General features: G+C 49.0%; 1 protein-coding gene across 1 annotated transcript; it reads right to left on the reverse strand.

Annotated features, from left to right (window-relative positions):
- Window positions 1-6,158: 6,158 nt before the first annotated feature.
- Window positions 6,159-16,952, reverse strand: LOC122744059 (fibulin-7-like). Its single transcript, XM_043989388.1, has 9 exons — window positions 16,728-16,952; window positions 16,080-16,193; window positions 14,122-14,278; window positions 12,275-12,445; window positions 11,607-11,732; window positions 10,806-10,928; window positions 9,572-9,709; window positions 8,477-8,615; window positions 6,159-6,825 (listed from the first exon to the last, which is right to left on the reverse strand). Exons 2-9 carry the CDS (start codon window positions 16,140-16,142, stop codon window positions 6,465-6,467), a joined length of 1,278 nt encoding a protein of 425 aa, XP_043845323.1. The 5' UTR covers window positions 16,143-16,193; window positions 16,728-16,952; the 3' UTR covers window positions 6,159-6,464.
- Window positions 16,953-17,318: the final 366 nt, after the last annotated feature.

The raw sequence follows: 17,318 nt of genomic DNA on the forward strand, positions 1-17,318 counted from the left end.
GACAAGCTAGATTTGGATATTGGCCCGGCCACTTCTAGATAAGTGACCTTGAGCAAATGGTTTTGCCTCTCAAGCTTTAGTTTTATCTGGGAGGTCACCTAGTTAGATGAAAGGAAAGGGGATGTCCAATAGGCAAAGGGAATGGTGAAGCTGCAGCTATAACAACCTAGCACCAAAAGGATTGTACCTGGATGTGCATTCTTATTGAGCTTTCTTCTCATTACTCTATTTAAAGGGACAGGGCAGAAGCATCCATTTAGCCTATATTGGCCTATCTGTACAGGGCTGAATTCGCAGTATAAAGCAGTATAAATGTTTGAGAGACACTCTATGGTCAGTCTATGGTCCTGGCTCTAACATCCTTCTACTCACTCAAGTTCATAACCTTAGAGTCATGCTTGACCCTTCATTCTCACTCACCCCAACATCCAGTCCATTGCTGCCTTGTCAATTCCACTTCCATAATATGCCTCATGTCCTTCTCTCTCCTCAATCACCAACTTTGTTCAGACTCTCATCAGCTCTGGCCTGGAAGACAGTGATGGCCTCTCTGCCTTCAGCTTCTCCCCTCTTCGGTCTGTCCTTCACAAAAAGCACAGACCTGATCATGTCCCTGCTCTGCTTTAGAAGCTTTTAAAAATGGTTCTCTATGGCCCCTAGTAGAAAATATTGACCCTTCTGTTTGGCATTTTAAACTTTTCACAATCTGGTGTTGCCTTGTGTTCCCAAGTTGATTACATATTAATCACCATCATGAACTCAGATCAGCATACATTATGCTCTATCTTCTCTCTCCGTTTCTTTGCCAAGCAGTCCCCCATCCTTGCAGTGGCTCCTCACCACCATCTTTAGAATCCCTGGCTTCAGAGGCAGCTAGGTGGCGCAGGGGATAGAGCACCGGCCCTGGATTCAGGAGGACCTGAGTTCAAGTGTGACCTCAGACACTTGACACTTACTAGCTGTGTGACCCTGGGCAAGTCACTTAACCCCCCATTGCCCTAAAAAAAAATAATAATAAAGAATCCCTGGATTCTTTTAAAGCTCAGTTCAAGTATCATCTCCTTATGAGGCCCTTTCTGATTCTCCCAGTTATTTATTTTTGCCCATTATCTTTTTTTTTAGTTTTCAACATTTGTTTCTATAAGATTTCTAGTTCTAAATTTTTCTCCCTGCCTCCCCTCCCTCTCCCCTCCCTGAGACAGCAAGCAATCTGATATGTGTACAATCACATTAAACTTATCTCTGCATTAGTCATGGTGTGAAAGAAGAATCAGAACAAAAGGGAAAAACCTCAAAAAAGAAAACCAAAAAAAGTAGAAACTGTATGGTTCGATTTGCATCTAGATTCTACAATTCTTTTTTCTGGATTTGGAGAGCATTTTCTATCATGAGTTCTTTGGAATTATCTTGGACTATTGTATTGCTGAGAAGAGCCAAGTCTATCACAGTTGTTCATCACACAATGTTGTTGATACTGTGTACAATATTCTCCTGGTTCTGCTCATCTCACTCAGCATCAGTTCGTGTAAGTCCTTCCAGGTTTCTCTGAAATCCTCCTGCTCATCATTTTTTATAGCACAATAGTATTCCATTACATTCATATACCACAGCTTGTTCAGTCATTCCCCACTTGATGGGCATCCCCTCAATTTTCAATTCTTTGCCACCACAAAAAGAGCAGCTATAAATATTTTTGCACATGTGGGTCCTTTTCCCTTTTTTATGATCTCTTTGGGATAAAGACCTAATAGTGGTATTGCTGGGTCAAAGGGTATGCCAGTTTTATAGCCCTTTGGACATAGTTCCAAATTGCTCTCCAGAATGGTGGATCAGTTCACAGCTCCACTAACAATGCATTAGTGTTCCAATTTTTCCACAGCTTCCCAAACATTTATTATTTTCCTTTTTTTGTCATATTAGCCAATCTGATAGGTGTGAGGTGGTACCTCAGAGTAGTTTTAATTTGCATTTCTCTATTCAATAGTCATTTAGAGAATTTTTTCATATTGCAATAGATAGCTTTGATTTCTTCATCTGAAAACTGCCTGTTCATATCCTTTGACCATTTCTCAAGTGGGGAACCCCCATTATCTTTTTTTTTTGGTGTGGCAATGAGGATTAAGTGACTTGCCCAGGATCACACAGCTAGTAAGTGTCAAGTGTCTGAGGTCAAATTTGAACTCAGGTCCTCCTGAATCCAGGGCTGGTACTTTATCCACTGTACCACCTAGTTGCTCCCCCCCCCCATGATCGTTTTTTGTGTGTAAGGCAATTGGGGTTAAGTAACTTGCCCAGGGTCACACAGCTAGTAGGTGTTAACTGTCTGAGGTCGGATTTGAACTCAGGTCCTCCTGATTCCAGGGCTGGTGCTCTATCCATTGCACCACCTAGCTGCCCATTTTCTTTTTCTCCACCCCCCCCATTATCTTTTTTTTTTTTTTTTTTGGTGAGGCAATTGGGGTTAAGTGACTTGCCTAGGGTCACACAGCTAGTAATTGTTAAGTGTCTGAGGCTGGATTTGAACTCAGGTCCTCCTGAATCCAGGGCCAGTGCTCTATCCACAGTGCCACCTAGCTGCCCCCCCCATTATCTTTTTTAAAATGCTTAGAATTTTGTTTTTCCCCAGCTACGTTTAATAACAATTTACAACATTCATTTTAAAAATTTCGACTTCCAAATTCTCTCCTCTTTCCCCATCCTCCTTATTGAGAAGGCAAGTAATTTGATATGTTATACATTTGTACATTTGTTATACATATTGTATTGAAGCCTTTTTTTTTTTTTTGGCAGGGTAATGAGGGTTAAGTGACTTGCCCAGGGTCACATGACTAGTAAGTGTTAAGTGTCTGAGGTTGGATTTGAACTCAGGTCCTCCTGAATCCAAGGCCAATGCTTTATCCACTGTGCCACCTAGCTGCCCCCCATATTAGACATATTGTAAAAGAAAACATTGACCAACCCCCCCCCAAGAAAAATCAAGTTTAAAAAAGTATGCTTTGCTCTGTATTCACCCCATTATCCTTTTAATTTTCTATGAACTTTCCAGAAGATGTTTATATTGTGTTTGCTTATCTATGTTCTCCTTTCTTCCAGAAGAATGAAAGCCCCTTGAGAAGAGGGACTCTGTCACTTTCATGTTTATATTCTGGGTGCCTAGAACAGCGCCCGGCACCAAAAAGATACTTCATCCATGTTGGGCAATTGAACTGAAAAGCTGGTCAGCGGCCAGAGAATGTCCTAGACTGAGGATAAAAGAGACCTTGGTGTCTGTGAAGCAGGCTTGTCATATGTCCTTACAAAATCCATTTGTAATATGAATTATGTTCCCTGAGGATGAACTGCGTCTGTCTCCTCAAATCCAGAATCCACTTGGCATGATATGGCAAATGTTAGTGCCCTGCTAATAGGACACTAACCACCCAGGGGAATGTTGGGAGGATTAAATGAAGCAGCAGAGAGGAAAACCCTTTAGGAACTGCATAGACTGTGGAGAAGTGAGGGGTGAGGATGAGGATGGCTACAGTTAGGTTCTGACAATGAAGAGATTTGAAAGATAGGGTAGATGTGGCCTTGGTCTCTCCCTCATCCGGTAGAGAAAGAAGTCCATCTTCTATCAGACTTCTGTTCAAAGGATGGACCTTTGACTCTGCAGTGCCCGGTCTATGTTGGCAGCCAGGGTGGCCCAGTGGATAGAACACTGGACCTAGAATTAGACCAGAATTCAAATCCGGCCTCAGATACTTCTTAGCTTTGTGACCATGGGCAAGTCACTTAACTGCTGCTTGCCTCAGTTTCCCTGTCTGGAAAATGGGGGTTTCGAGGATCAAATGAGATAATATGTGTAAAGTGCTTTACAAGCCTTAAAGCTCTATATCATCACCATCGTCATCGAGGAGCCCTAGCAAATGTTCCTTTGGGGGACCTCCATGGGAGCAAGGAAGAGCAGAACCCCCAGGGCCATGCTGACTCTAGTGAGCAGAGTAGACTGTTTGACCAGCAGTCACGGGGTGGGAGCAACAGAGACAGTCACTCTGGTCCCAGGAAAATATTCAGTTTCCACACCTCGGCTTCTGGGAAGGGGGTGATAAGGGTAGACTTCCGGTCAGAGAGAAACAAGGCAGGACAAGCCTGTTCCTTTTGTCTCAGGGACTTTCATTCCTTCCAGACCCTAGTTCATAACCTTGGGGTCATCCTTCATCCTTATTCTACCCTATCCCGCATATCAAAATCATTGCCAAATCTCACTTCTTTCTCTTTGACGTTTCTCATATGTCCCTTTTTCTCTGCTCATGTAACCACACCTTGGTTTGGGTCTTCATTGCTTCTTCTTCTTCTTCTTTTTTTGTGTGTGGGGCAATGAGGGTTAAGTGACTTGCCCAAGGTCACAGCTAGTAAGTGTCAAGTGTCTGAGGCTGGATTTGAACTCAAGTCCTCCTAAATCCAGGGCCAGTGCTTTATCCTCTGCGCCACCTAGCCGCCCCTCTTCATTGCTTCTTGCCTGGATTATTGCCAGAGTAATACACTTTTTTGTAATGAATTTTTCTTTGGTAATAATTTAATTGAAGACTTTGCCTAAGACATTTGTGTTCAGGCTAGGATGGAGGAGTGGTGGGTTTCAGATGTAGTGGCCTGGGTTAGGGGACATAGAATGAGCTCACAGATGGGAAGACTTTGCTGGAATCTGAAATACACAGGAGATGGGGAGCTGGGGGCAGGGTCCAGGGCTTGAAGAGGGGGGCAGCATGAGAGAATGTGGGATTGAAGCAAACAGGGAAACAGCAGCAGCTACCTGAACCTTGCCATCGTGGCTGAGTTTCCCGGGGCCTTGCCCATCATTTTCATGGAGCTCCTTCTGTACCCCATTTCCCTCTTTAGCCTCAGGGGATGTGGACAGTCTGGTGACAGAAAGAGGCTCTGCAAGGAAACAAGGAAAGTCCAGACTCCAGGCTAGTGATATCACCTTAGAAGTCATAGCTTCCCATTGGGTCTGTTTCCCCCTTTGTAGAGGAAGGAGAATGGTTTTTCCTTGAACTTCTCTCTCCTTTCCTCCTCTTCCACGATGCAGAGGGGTGATGAGAAGATGATAAACAAGGGACTTGGAACTCTGGGCCACAGAGGTGTGAGACAGACTGAACAAGGGCATTTCCTAGGTGTTTACAATGGGGATAATGATAGGTCCCAGACACTGGGGTCTGTGCATGACAGACTGGGCTATCAGAATACTGGACATTGCCAGTAAGGTCCATGTGTCTGATCAAGCTGAGATTGGATTGGCTGAGATCTATCTACAGGGCCACGCAAAGTGCCTGGATCAATTCTGTAGCTCAGGGAACAATGAGCCAGGATTGCACCTGTGAAGACAGGCAGGATGAAGATGACGTTGGTGATGAGAACTGTCATTTGCATATCTCTTTAAGGTTTGAAAAGCATTTTACAACAACCCAATAATTTAGGCCTTACAGGAATGATGGCCCTCCCCTACTTTACAGTTGAAGAAACTGAGGCTCAGAGAGGTTAAATGTCCAACAGCAAGTGTCAGAGACAGGATTTGAACCCACATCTTCTTGAGTCAAAGTCCAGCACTCTACTGGGAAGTGGGGTGCCCAAGGTAATAAAGGCTTGATTTGGGGAGGGGGAATACAGAGACATGGAAAGACAACTGTAGGAGATAAAGAGAATGCTGGGGAAAGGCATCTGGACGATAAATAATTGTGTGTTGTATGTAGGGGGGAGAAATAATCAGATAGTGTGGGAGGCAATGAGTAGGTGGCATGGTCTACCATACTGACTCTCAGTGTCTATTTTTCTTTTGTGATCTGGCCTGGAAAGGCCAGAGTGACATCACTGGATTCCTTTCTCCCAGTGATGACTGGAAGGGATTCTAGTCCCAGAAGCCTTTAGTTTCCATAGTAACAGATGCTTACATCAGATATCCTCTTAACTCTGGGTTATATCTTTGCGGCTTAGGCGCAGGTTTCTCCAGGCCTCTCAGTCAAACCCTTCTACATTTTCAGAAATAATTGGTGTTTACCACTGGACCTTCTAATGGTCTGGTGGCTGGTTTTTCCCCGCGTGTTTGGGGAGGGAGGTGTGATAAGGGAAGCCACTCACATTTCTTCTGCAGAGTTTGAGTCATTTTAGGTTTTTATTTTCTTGGAAGCAGAAGGGACCTAATGTAGTCTAACCCTAGAGACGAGGAAACTGAGGCCCAGGGTAGGGGGAGTGACACTCTCAGGCTCATACAGGTCACAAATGGCTGAGTCAGGGCCTGAACCCAGGTGTCCTGATCCGCAGGTCATGGTTGTTGTCCCCACCCCCACCCCCAGCATCCCAGTTCTGCATACTAGGGCAAAGAGCAAGGAAGCAAGAAGAGCAGCCGCTGCTTCCAGCTGTGGGTCTTACTTAGCCCTAGCCTTGATGTGAAGCAGCTGCGGACACAGAGGAGGGCCCCCACTGCCAGTGAGCTAGAACTCATAGGGGGAGATGAATGCGGTGATCCGGAAGATGTGCTTTCCCAGCAGAACCTTCTTGGAGAGCTCGCTCATCTCCAGCTGCACCTCCAGGGTGGCGGGGCCCGGCACGGGACTGGTCAGCACCAGCTCCCCAGTGTGCCGGTCTGAGCGCTGCACAGCGAAGGCCCCAAGGCCCCGGCCGCCAGTGATGGCAAAGCGCAGGCTATCTCCGAGGAAGCGGGTGGTGGACATCCTGAAGAGCACTCGGGGCACCGTGCGGTTGGACGGAAGGGGTAGGTAATGGAAGGAGATGGAGTTGGCCGCCTGTCGGCAGGCCTGGTTATCCACTGGGCACGGGTTCCGCTCACACTGGCTGGAAGAAGGTGGAAAGGGAGAGACAAGCTGGGGCCTCCTCCCCTGTCCCTGCCTTTCTGGTGAGGACAGGTGAGGCCAGGCATTAGCCTGCTTTGCACCAAAGAACTCCTACCTCCCATCTCCAACGGGGATAATAACTGCTTAGCATATACAACAAACATTTCATTTGATCTCCATCTTTCTTTGTATCCTTGCCACTTAGTAGGATTTTCCCCCCCAAGGGACAACAGGAGTTAAGTGACTTGCCCAGGGTCACACAGCTAGTAAGTGTCAAGTGTCTGAGGCCAGATTTGAACTCAGGTCTTCCTGAATCCAGGGCTGGAGCTTTATCCACTGCACCACCTAGCTGCCCCCCACTTAGTAGGATTTTTTTTTTTTGCGGGGCAATGGGGGTTAAGTGACTTGCCCAGGGTCACACAGCTAGTAAGTGTCAAGTGTCTGAGGTCAGATTTGAACTCAGGTACTCCTGAATCCAGGGCCGGTGCTTTATCCACTGCGCCACCTAGCCGCCCCTAGTAGGATTTTAATAAATGAAAACAACCCTAGGAGCTAAGTGCTATCACCCTCACTTTACACATGAAGAAACTGAAGCAGATAGCAGTTAAATGACTTACCCAGGGCCACTCAGCTAGCTAGGGTCTGAGTCTGAGTCTGGATTTGAACTCAGGTCTTTCTGACTCTAGGTCCTTGAAGAGCTATCCACTTTGCTAGCTAGCTGCCCCTCCTTCCAATGGGGGCTGCAGTGGTCTGATTTAGATGGTGGTTAATGGAATCGGGGGAAGGTTAAACTTGACAGTGGCTCTTTAGGAAAACTGAGGACTGCAAAGTGATAGCTGCCTCCAACTGAATGTACTGGGATAGAGGAAAGGAGTGATATCCCAGTCCTTCTGGGGCAGCCTAGCTGAACCGGCTTCCCGTTACTTCCAGAATCAAATCTAAGATCCTCTGTTTGGTTTCTGAAGACTCATAGCCTGGCCCCGTCCTACTTTTCTATCCTCTGAAGTCTTCCCCTCTACACCACCTGGTGATCTAGTGATCTTCCTCTCTGTTCCTTATGAAAGGTGTCCCAACTCCATTCATTTTCTTTTTTCTTTTTTGGTGAGGCAATTGGGGTTAAGTGACTTGCCCAGGGTCACACAGCTAGTAAGTGTCAAGTGTCTGAGGCCGGACTTGAACTCAGGTCCTCCTGACTCCAGGGCCGGTGCTCTATCCACTGCGCCACCTAGCTGCCCCCAACTCCATTCATTTTCACTGGCAGCCCCACCACCCTTGGAATGCCACCCTCCTCTTCATCTCCTGGCTTGTGTGGCTTCCTTCAAGTCCCAGCTAAAGCCCACCTTCTGCTAGAAGGCTTTCTCGGGTTCCCCTTCTAGACTCTCTCCAAATTATCTTGCACGTGTGCTGTTGGTTGCTGTTTTCTCAGCGTGGTGTTTCTCTTATTAGAGTGTAAGCTCCCTGAGGGCAAGGACCTTTTTTTCTCCCCTTTCCTTTTCCCCATTTCCAGTGCCTGACACATAGCAAGACTTAATAAACGGCTTCTCGACTTGACTTGGATAATGGGCCCCTCCCAGGAGAGTGGGGCCAGGGGGGCTGGAGATGGGCGACAGGGAGATGGTGGGCAAGACGGAAAGGCCCAGGCAGTCACTCACAAGGCTGATGTCTTCACATAGCTGGTGTTGTGCCGGGGCCGAGGACATTCTGGCCGCACACATTGGAAGCCCCCAAAGACATTGATGCACAGCTCACCTCGAGTACAGTTGTGCTGCTGATCTGCACACTCGTCCACATCTGGCAGAAGCAAGACAAACATTTCTCTTACATTCACTGTCTCTCTCTGTCTCCCTTTCTTTCTCCCACTTGCTCCTCTTTCTCCCTCTTTCCCTCTATCTCCCTCTCATCTTTGTCTCTCCTGTCTGTCTCTCATACCACACACACACACACACACACACACACACACACACACACACACACACACCAGGATTCCTTCAGTCTTGGGCTTATAGAGTCAGGACAAGAGAGAGTGGGAGGAAGCATGATCATGTGGAAATAGCTCTGAATTTTGGTATCAAAGGATCAGGGTTTGAATCCTGACTCTGCCACTTGCTGTTATGTGACTTTGGATAAGTCACTTGACCTTGCCAGTCCCGTTTCCTCATCTGTAATATAAGGAGACTGAATTAGATGGTCTCTCGGGTCCCTTCCAGCTCTAGTTCTATCCTCTGATGATCCTCGAGATAACCAGTCCTATCTGGGTCCTTTTCAGCAAAGGCTGGGAGTCTGACCTTTCCCAACTCAACCTTTCCTTGCGGCCGAGGGGAATGCACAGAGACAAGGGGAGAGGTCTCAGAGCAGGAAGTCCGTAGTTCTCATCCTGGCTCACTTGGTGCTACCCCCACCCCCTCGCCTCAATGTCCTTTTATACAGTAGGGGGTGTATAAAATCCCCCCCAAAACCCTAAAAAAAAACCCCACAACTCCCCTCCAAAATCCTTCCCAAACCCCTGGGGACACGGGGAGGGCCACGAAGAGACTGTCCCTAAGCCCTGAGGAGAGTTAGAGTGTACCACGTGATGTGCAGGCTTAGTCTCTAGAACCTCTAGAACCTCTAGAACCAGGGCTTCTCAAGTAAGAGGAGGTTCGCGCAGGAGAGAGCAGAGGGGGCGGCTCCCGTAGAGGAGACGTCTGAGGGCCTAGGGCTCCAATAGCCCTTGGGGAGGAAGGGGGCAGCTGAGTAGGAGTGCCCACCTTCGCACGTGTTTTGGTCCGGGTTGAGCAGGTAGCCTGGGGGGCAGATACAGCGGTAGGACCCAGGTAGATTGATGCAGCTGTGCACGCAGATCCTGTTCTGCTGGTTCAGCTGGAAGATCTGGCACTCGTCCACGTCTGAGGTGAGCAGCAGAGGGGCAGGTGATGAGAAGGCCTGAGAGCGTTGTCCTCCCTCTCCAGCCCCTCCCACAAGGCTGAAACCTCCACGGCTACTCCTATCAGAGCCTCTGAGGCTGGAATGGAACTTAATTGGACCAGAGCCCAGCCCCTTCCATTTTTTTTTAAAATTTATTTTAAAATTTTTATTATTTTTTTGTGTGAGGCATTTGGGGTTAAGTGACTTGCTCAGGGTCACATAGCTAGTAAGTGTCAAGTGTCTGAGGGCGGATTTGAACTCAGGTTCTCCTGAATCCAGGGCCGGTGCCCTATCTACTGCGCTACCTAGCTGCCCCCAGCCCCTTCCATTTTAAAAATGAGGAACTGAATCCCAGAGACATGGACTTATCCAAGGTCACTCAGTAAACAGCAAAGCTGGGATTTGAACCCAGGTCCTTGGACTCTTTCCACTACATTCTGTTGCTCAGAGCCATGGGTCTCCAAGATTTTGGCTAGAAGAGACAGGATGCAGATGGATCCTTTGTCTAGAACCCTATACTAAGCTGAGTTCCCTTGTTCCCCTCTCCCTCCCCCGGGGCTCCCAGGGAGTGGTGGTCCAGAGGAAGGAGTATTTATTGGACTGGGGAGATCTGGAGAGCAGGGTTCCAATCCCAGCAGTCCACTTGAGCAAGCATAAATCCAGAGTATGCTCCAGATTGGAGGGTGGGGGTGGGGATACAAAGGGATAGGTGCAGGACCTATGATTTCTTTGGTATAGGTTGCCCTCAAGGGGCTTACGTTCTATGAAGATCACGCACAAACACAAGGATCGACATGATCATTGAGAGGAGAGAGCGCCCTGACAATTTTCCTCAAGGTGCTAAAGTTCATAAGTCAAGAGGTTCCCGAGTTGGAGATGAGGAGGGAGAGGGTCTGCCAGTGCATGGGCACCAAGGTGTGGTTTGGCTCTGAACTAACTCGCTAAGGGACCTTGGGCAAGAAAGGGCCGGTGCCCCTTCTGGGGACTCTATTTTTTCTTCTGTAACATGACAGACTCAGGTGTCCAAAGTCTTTTCTAGGACTAATGTCTTCCAGGGGCAAGTTTGGCCTTTCTCACCTTGACACAAGCCGCCGGCACGCATCTGGAAGCCCAAGTCACAGCTGCACTGACGGGCACCCTGCCCATTCTCAGCACATCGGGGCTGGCGGCTGAAGGATGAGTTACTCAGAGACACCCAGTCTGTGAAGAGTTGGGGTGGAGGGTAGGCAGAAGAGGTCACAGTCAGAGAGAGCAGCCTCCCCTAGGGTACCCTGCTCTGTATGACTTAGCATGATGCCCAAGGGGTCTCAGCATGGGCATTGGGAGAAGGGTGCACAAAGAGCCCCAGATTCAAGCTATCTCTCAAGCCACCTAGGTCTTGAATGGTCCAAAGTCCATCCTCAGGGTAACAAACTTGAAGAGGAAGATGCTGAGGGTCAGAGAGCCCAGCAAGGGATTGGCCTAGGAATAAGGGTGCGATAAAGCTAGATGGAGCTTGTGGAGATTAGCATAAGGGTTACGTGTGTCCATGTAAGCTAAGTTTGTCCATGTGGGCTCATGGATGGCATGACTAGATGCCCAGGTTCCGTCAGGCCAGGGTCCTGTGCTGTAACTTCTTAGGACATCCTCAGCTGATCTCTGTTGGATGTAAATGTATGAGAATCCCTTCCCCACTCTGCCTACATTGTCGATGCTTTTTCAGTTCCCCTTCAAATGGCCCGTGGTGGCGCCTGATCTCCCCCTTGCCCCAGCCCAGGTATCAGTGACAGCTCTGCCTCTGGGAGACAGAAGCTTCTTCTTGTCCTGCCTGGGAGAGGTGGAAGTGGGGCCGTTTCCTGGGGATGGTCCTGCAGGGGTACAGTAGGTGGGGGCACTCACAGGAGGTGGCTGGGGTCTGACAGTTATTTCCGGTCCAGCCACTCGGACAGAGGCAGGCGTATTGCTGCACTTCATCCACACAGGTGCCCCCGTTGGTGCAGGGATGGCTGGCACAGTCATCAATACCTAGGGGCCAGGAGGGAGAGGGAGTCCTTCATCTCATGCCCTGTCCTGCCCCAGAGAGCCCTTGGTACACTCCCCAAAACTGATCCCTGGGGGCAGCTAGGTGGTGCAGTGGATAGAACATGGGCCCTGGATTCAGGAGAACCTGAGTTCAAATCCAGCCTCAGACCCTTAACACTTACTAGCTGTGTGACCCTGGGCAAGTCACTTAACTCCAATTGCCTCACCAAAAACAAACAAACAAAAATCCCCCAAAACCAAAAAAACTGATCCCTGAAGTTTGATTTGGTTCTGCGACCGTCCAGTGGTGGGGACCTGGAAGGGAGGGATTTGTGCTTGGCACCTGGGGATAGGGGTGTGTGTGATTGTCTGGAACCCCTTCACTGGGGCCAAACAAAGAGCCTGGATCAGATCCAGCATTTAGGACTGGGAGCCTGTGCCCCCTTCACAGCTCAGACATTCTTCAGCATTCTTTTGTCCTGTGACGACCCCCTCCCCCACCCTCCAACACACTTGCCCATCCCTTGGAGCTATGAATACGTTACTCTTGCAAACGGGCTGCTGTCCACTCCACGTTCTGTTCTCCTGACACAGCCGAGATTCAGAGCCCACCAGCTGGAAGCCAGCGTCACACAAGAAGTGCACCTCATGTCCTATGCCCACTTTTCTCCCAAGCTTCCTGCCGTGCGTTGGTATAGCCAGATGGGGGCATGTTTCTGGGGGAAGGGGAAAATAATAATTCACATTTATGCGACGATTTGTGACTAACACTGCTCACCTCAGAGGTATTGCATATCCATCATCCCCATTTTAGGATGACAGAACTGAGGCATGGATGCCTTACCCAGGATCACACAGCTAGTATATTTCAAAGTAGATTTTTATTTTATTTTGGTGAGGCATTTGGGGTTAAGTGACTTGCCCAGAGTCACACAGCTAGTAAGTGTTAAGTGTCTGAGGCTAGATTTGAACTCAGGTCCTCCTGAATCCAGGGCCGGTGTTCTATCCACTGCACCACCTAGCTACCCCAATCTATTTGGGGGGAGGGGGCTGGGCAGTGAGGGTTAAGTGACTTGCCCAGGGTCACACAGCTAGTAAGTGTCTGAGGTCAGATTTAAACTCAGGTCCTCCTGAATCCAGGGCCAGCACCACCTAGCTGCCCCAGCTAGTATATTTCAAAGCTGGGATTCAAACCCAAGTGACAACTAAAAATCCAGAAATCCCCCGACTAGATTGCAAAGGCTATTAAAAATATTTCCTACCCAAACTTTGCTTCACTTTTAGATCTGAAGGGGTCAAGGTCCAAGATCAGGGAGGCCTGGATTTAAAGCCCAGCCCAGATGCTTACTAGTAAGTGTCCAAGGCTGAATTTGAACTCAGGTCCTCCTGACTCCAGGGCCAGTGCTCTATCCACTGTGCCACCTAGCTGCCCTTATGAGGGGACTAGATCCAAGCACGGGGTAGAAAAAAAATCCTTATTTTTTCAATTTTAAGAGTTATTGTTGGGGGCAGCTAGGTGGCACAGTGGATAAAGCACCAGTCCTGGATTCAGGAGGACCTGAGTTCAAATTCGACCTCAGACACTTGACTGTACTAGCTGTGTGACCCTGGGCAAGTCACTTAACCCTCATTGCCCCGCAAAAAAAAAAAAAAAAAAGAGTTATTGTTAGAGGAAAATCAGAAGAGAATAGAAGCACGCTGTCTTATCTCAGTTATCTACATCTATGGGAAGACTGTCCAGCCAAATCATAAGATTGTGGGATTTCGGGGCAGCTAGGTGGCACAGTGGATAAAGCACCAGCCCTGGATTCAGGAGGACCTGAGTTCAAATCTGGCCTCAGACACTTGACACTTACTAGCTGTGTGACCCTGGGCAAGTCACTTAACCCCCATTGCATGGCCAAAAAAAAAAAAAAATTGTGGGATTTCAAAGTTGTAAGAGACCTTAGAGGTCATCTAAGTCAGTTCCTTCTCTTTTACAGGCGATGAAACTGAGATCCAAAGAACAGAAGTGACTTCCCCAAGGTCACACAAGGCCATTACCCAGGCCCCTCTAATCCTTGGGCAGTAGTTTACCCAAATGGGAGTTGGTCCCTCTTATATTCCCTTACTTCTGCACCCCAACAGCCCCACGGAGGCCCCAAAGCTGAGTCCATACAGAACAACTTAGTCTCATGGGAATGTTTACGTTTGGGGACTTGATACCTGAGTAGCTGGGGCGGGTCCACCCAGCCTCTAGCACCAAGCAGGGCTCCCAATTTACCCTGGAAACCAAACCCTCTCACAGGTCCGTCCCTAGGGCTGTCCTTCCGCAGCCCTGAGGATGAACAAGGTCAGGTCCCTGGGGAGCCCAGCCCCTCTCCAGCTGCCTCCCCCGAGCTTCCGCCGTTACCGTTCCTCCTCGTGGCCTGTTTGTGGACGCTCCCCTGGAGCACGGTGAGCTGCTTCCTGAGGCTGCGCAGGCCCTGCAGCTGGGCAGCTTCCTGGCTGGACAGCAGTTTCTGCATCTGGCGAATGGTAGCAAGCACGGATCGCTTGCTCAGGCAGCCCTGGAGGAGGGAAGGAATCGAGGAAGAGGGACCCACAGAACCCACCATCTGCCCCCTGCAAAAGACCACAGATGCTTGTCAGAGGTCTGCAGAGGTCTGTGCTCTGAGGCCAACACTGATGGAGGACAAAAACCTGGTCCTTTGCTCCTCGCTTGCCCCAAAGCCCTCCCCTTCCCAGAGTCCCCTAGTCCTCTGGGGCCAAACAACACAAAACTAGCTCCTCTTCTCATCCTTCTGCCCAGTTTCTTTCTTTCTTTCTTTCTTTCTTTCTTTCTTTCTTTCTTTCTTTCTTTCTTTCTTTCTTTCTTTCTTTCTTTCTTTCTTTCTTTCTTTCTTTCTTTCTTTCTTTCTTTCTTTCTTTCTTTCTTTCTCTCTCTCTCTCTTTCTTTCTTTCTTTGTTTCTTTCTCTCTCTCTCTCTTTCTTTCTTTCTCTCTTTCTTTCTTTCTTTCTCTCTCTCTTTCTTTCTTTCTCTCTTTCTTTCTTTCTTTCTTTCTTTCTTTCGTGAGGCAATTGGGGTTAGGTGACTTGTCCAGGGTCACACAGCTAGTAAGTGTTAAGTGTCTGAAGCTAGATTTGAACTCAGGTCCTCCTGACTCCAGGGCCAGTGCCCTATCCACTAGTGCCCTATCCACCTAGATGCCCCCTTTTGCCCAGTTTCAAGGATCTGGAGGGACCTCAGAAATCATTGAGTCCACTCCTCTCATTTTACGGATGAGGAAACTGAGGCCCAGAAGTTGAAAGTTAATCTCCTGAAGTCGAGAGGCAGCTAGAATGTCACAGTGCACTAGAAGACCTGAATTCAAATCCTGGTTGTATGTTCCTGGGTGAGTCACTTAACCTCTGTCTGCCTCAATTTGTTCATCTGTAAAACGGGATTCTCTGACTCCAAGTTCCTTCGACCAATTCTGGTATGGCATGGCCTCCAGCCCCTATCTGTTCTGGTTAGCCTCATCTGGACACACAACTGCTGAGGGCCAAATATCCCCATGGTGATTCTGCAGAGCACAGCAGATATCTGTCAATTTCCTCATCTTGGACACCCCATTACACTGTTGACTCATGTGGTGTCTCAGGAGACGCTTTCTGTCAGCAGATGGGGATGTAGTAGATAGAGCATGGGACTCAGGAGTCCGGAAGACCTGAGTCTGAATCCTGCCCCAGACACTCTCAGCTGTGAGGCCCTGGGCAAGTCACTTAAGTTCTCCTACTTTTATCTTTATCCATCTGTAAAATGGGAATAATCAGGGGGCAGCTAGGTGGCGCAGTGGATAGAGCACTGGCCCTGGATTCAGGAGGACCTGAGTTCAAATCCGGCCTCAAACACTTGACACTTACTAGCTGTGTGACCCTGGGCAAGTCACTTAACTCTTGTTGCCCCACAAAAAAAAATAATAAATTTTTAAAAATAAAATTAAAAAATGGGGATAATTAGGGTTTACCTCAGAGGGTCATTGTAAGATCAATGAGATAATCAGTAAGGTGCCAATTAAGTGCTGACTATTCTTATTGATATTATTTTTGCCAAAGAGGTCCACTTAATTAAATTTTTTTTTCTTTTAGGACAAAAGGTGTCAGAGACAAATGGCGGGAAAGCCTGATCAAATTCAAGAAGGCTGGGTACTAGGTTTGATTCTTCACATTGACCTCTCGTTGTCTTGATTTCACCCTCTGGGAAATGGGTGTGCTCATCTTCCAGTTCGGAATGTGCCCCTTTGGGCATGATGCTCCCTGCTTGCTCCCCAAGGGGAGGGTTAACAAAGAGAAGTCTTGGGGCAAAATGATCGAAGGGACTCCCCTTACCTGCGCATCGCTGAGAGGGACCTGAAGGACGCTCAGGGAAAGAAATAGCAACCTGAGCATCATTGTGTCTGGAGGAGCGAGCCCTGGGGCAGGGGAGAGCCGAGGCAAGATAGCCTGAGGAGAGAAGAGATGACTGGTTAGAGGTAGGGCATGAGGGCGTGGGCACGAGGGAGCCTTCCTCCAGAACTCTGTTATTCTTACTCCATCCAGAGCATAGAAGGCTGCCCCTTGCTGGCAGGGGACGGGGGAAAGGAAGGGAGACTTGGGGTGGGGGTGGGGCTCAGGAATCTTCTGCCAAGGACCAGTCAAAGCAGCCTCCTGAATGTCTGTGGCAAAGAGATGGTCACTGACTGTGAAGAACTTCCCTGGGGGGATGGTTGGAATCCACTACGCTCTCCCAGGGCTGGCACCTCTTTCCTGCTGCCTCCTGGAGGCATCTCCTCTGGGGTGTCCTTGGCCGCTCTCCACAGTGGGCATCTTCCAGCCCTTTTTGTACGGCCGTCCTGTCTGGCTCCAGTCTCACAGTGTCTAGTTAAGAGCCTCCCTCAGGACCAGAGCCTTGGAGCGCATTCATTTCACTCACAAGAGGTCCAAGATTCCCATGCCTCCCTCCTCCCCTAAGATGCACCCCTTTCCCAAACACCTTACCAAGGTGGGGTGTCCTGCCTGGAGGCACAGCTGTGACCTGGGGTCCCTGGGTGCTGTTCCCTCTTGCTGGCTGGTCCTTTGGTCTGCTCTGAAGGATCTTGCCACCTCTCTCTCCCTCTGACTTTCCAACTTGAGGGGGCGGGGCCAGGGAGGGGCTGCTGCCTTCCCTTTCCAGGGTCCCCCCTACCTACCACCAGAGATCTGCCTGTAAGGGAGGGGCTTGCGGGCAGGCCAGACTCCAAGGGGGCCTGGGAGCTTTCTGGTGTGTGTGTGTGTGTGTGTGTGTGTGTGTGTGTGTGTGTGTGTGTGTGTGTGCGCGCGCGCGCGCGCTCGTGTATTCCTTGGGGGGGGGGCTGAATTTTCTCTCCACCCCCCAAACTTGTCTTCTCCTCATTCCTCCCGCCAGCATCCAGGGAAAAGGTGAGGCAGAGAGCAAAGAGCCCACAAGCTTGTTTGGATTAAAGGCCTCTCCCTGAGTCCCTGGCCTGGCACCAGGCCCTTGCTCCTGCGGCTGTGAAGATGGAGAAGGGCAAGAGGGATCCTGGAGGCTGCTCTTGTCCATCAACACATGATTATGGAGCCCTACTATGG

The sequence above is a fragment of the Dromiciops gliroides genome, chromosome 2 (genome assembly GCF_019393635.1).
Source record: "Dromiciops gliroides isolate mDroGli1 chromosome 2, mDroGli1.pri, whole genome shotgun sequence".
Classification (NCBI taxonomy): Eukaryota; Metazoa; Chordata; class Mammalia; order Microbiotheria; family Microbiotheriidae; genus Dromiciops; species Dromiciops gliroides.

Excerpts from the sequence above, each read along its gene's own strand:
- LOC122744059 (XM_043989388.1), bottom strand. The coding sequence starts at position 16,142 with ATGATGCTCAGGTTGCTATTTCTTTCCCTGAGCGTCCTTCAGGTCCCT. Across the intron at positions 11,733-12,274 it reads ACAGCAGCCCGTTTGCAAGA|GTATTGATGACTGTGCCAGC; the intron begins GTAACGTATTCA and ends CCTGGCCCCTAG. Across the intron at positions 8,616-9,571 it reads GGACCAAAACACGTGCGAAG|ATGTGGACGAGTGTGCAGAT; the intron begins GTGGGCACTCCT and ends TGCTTCTGCCAG.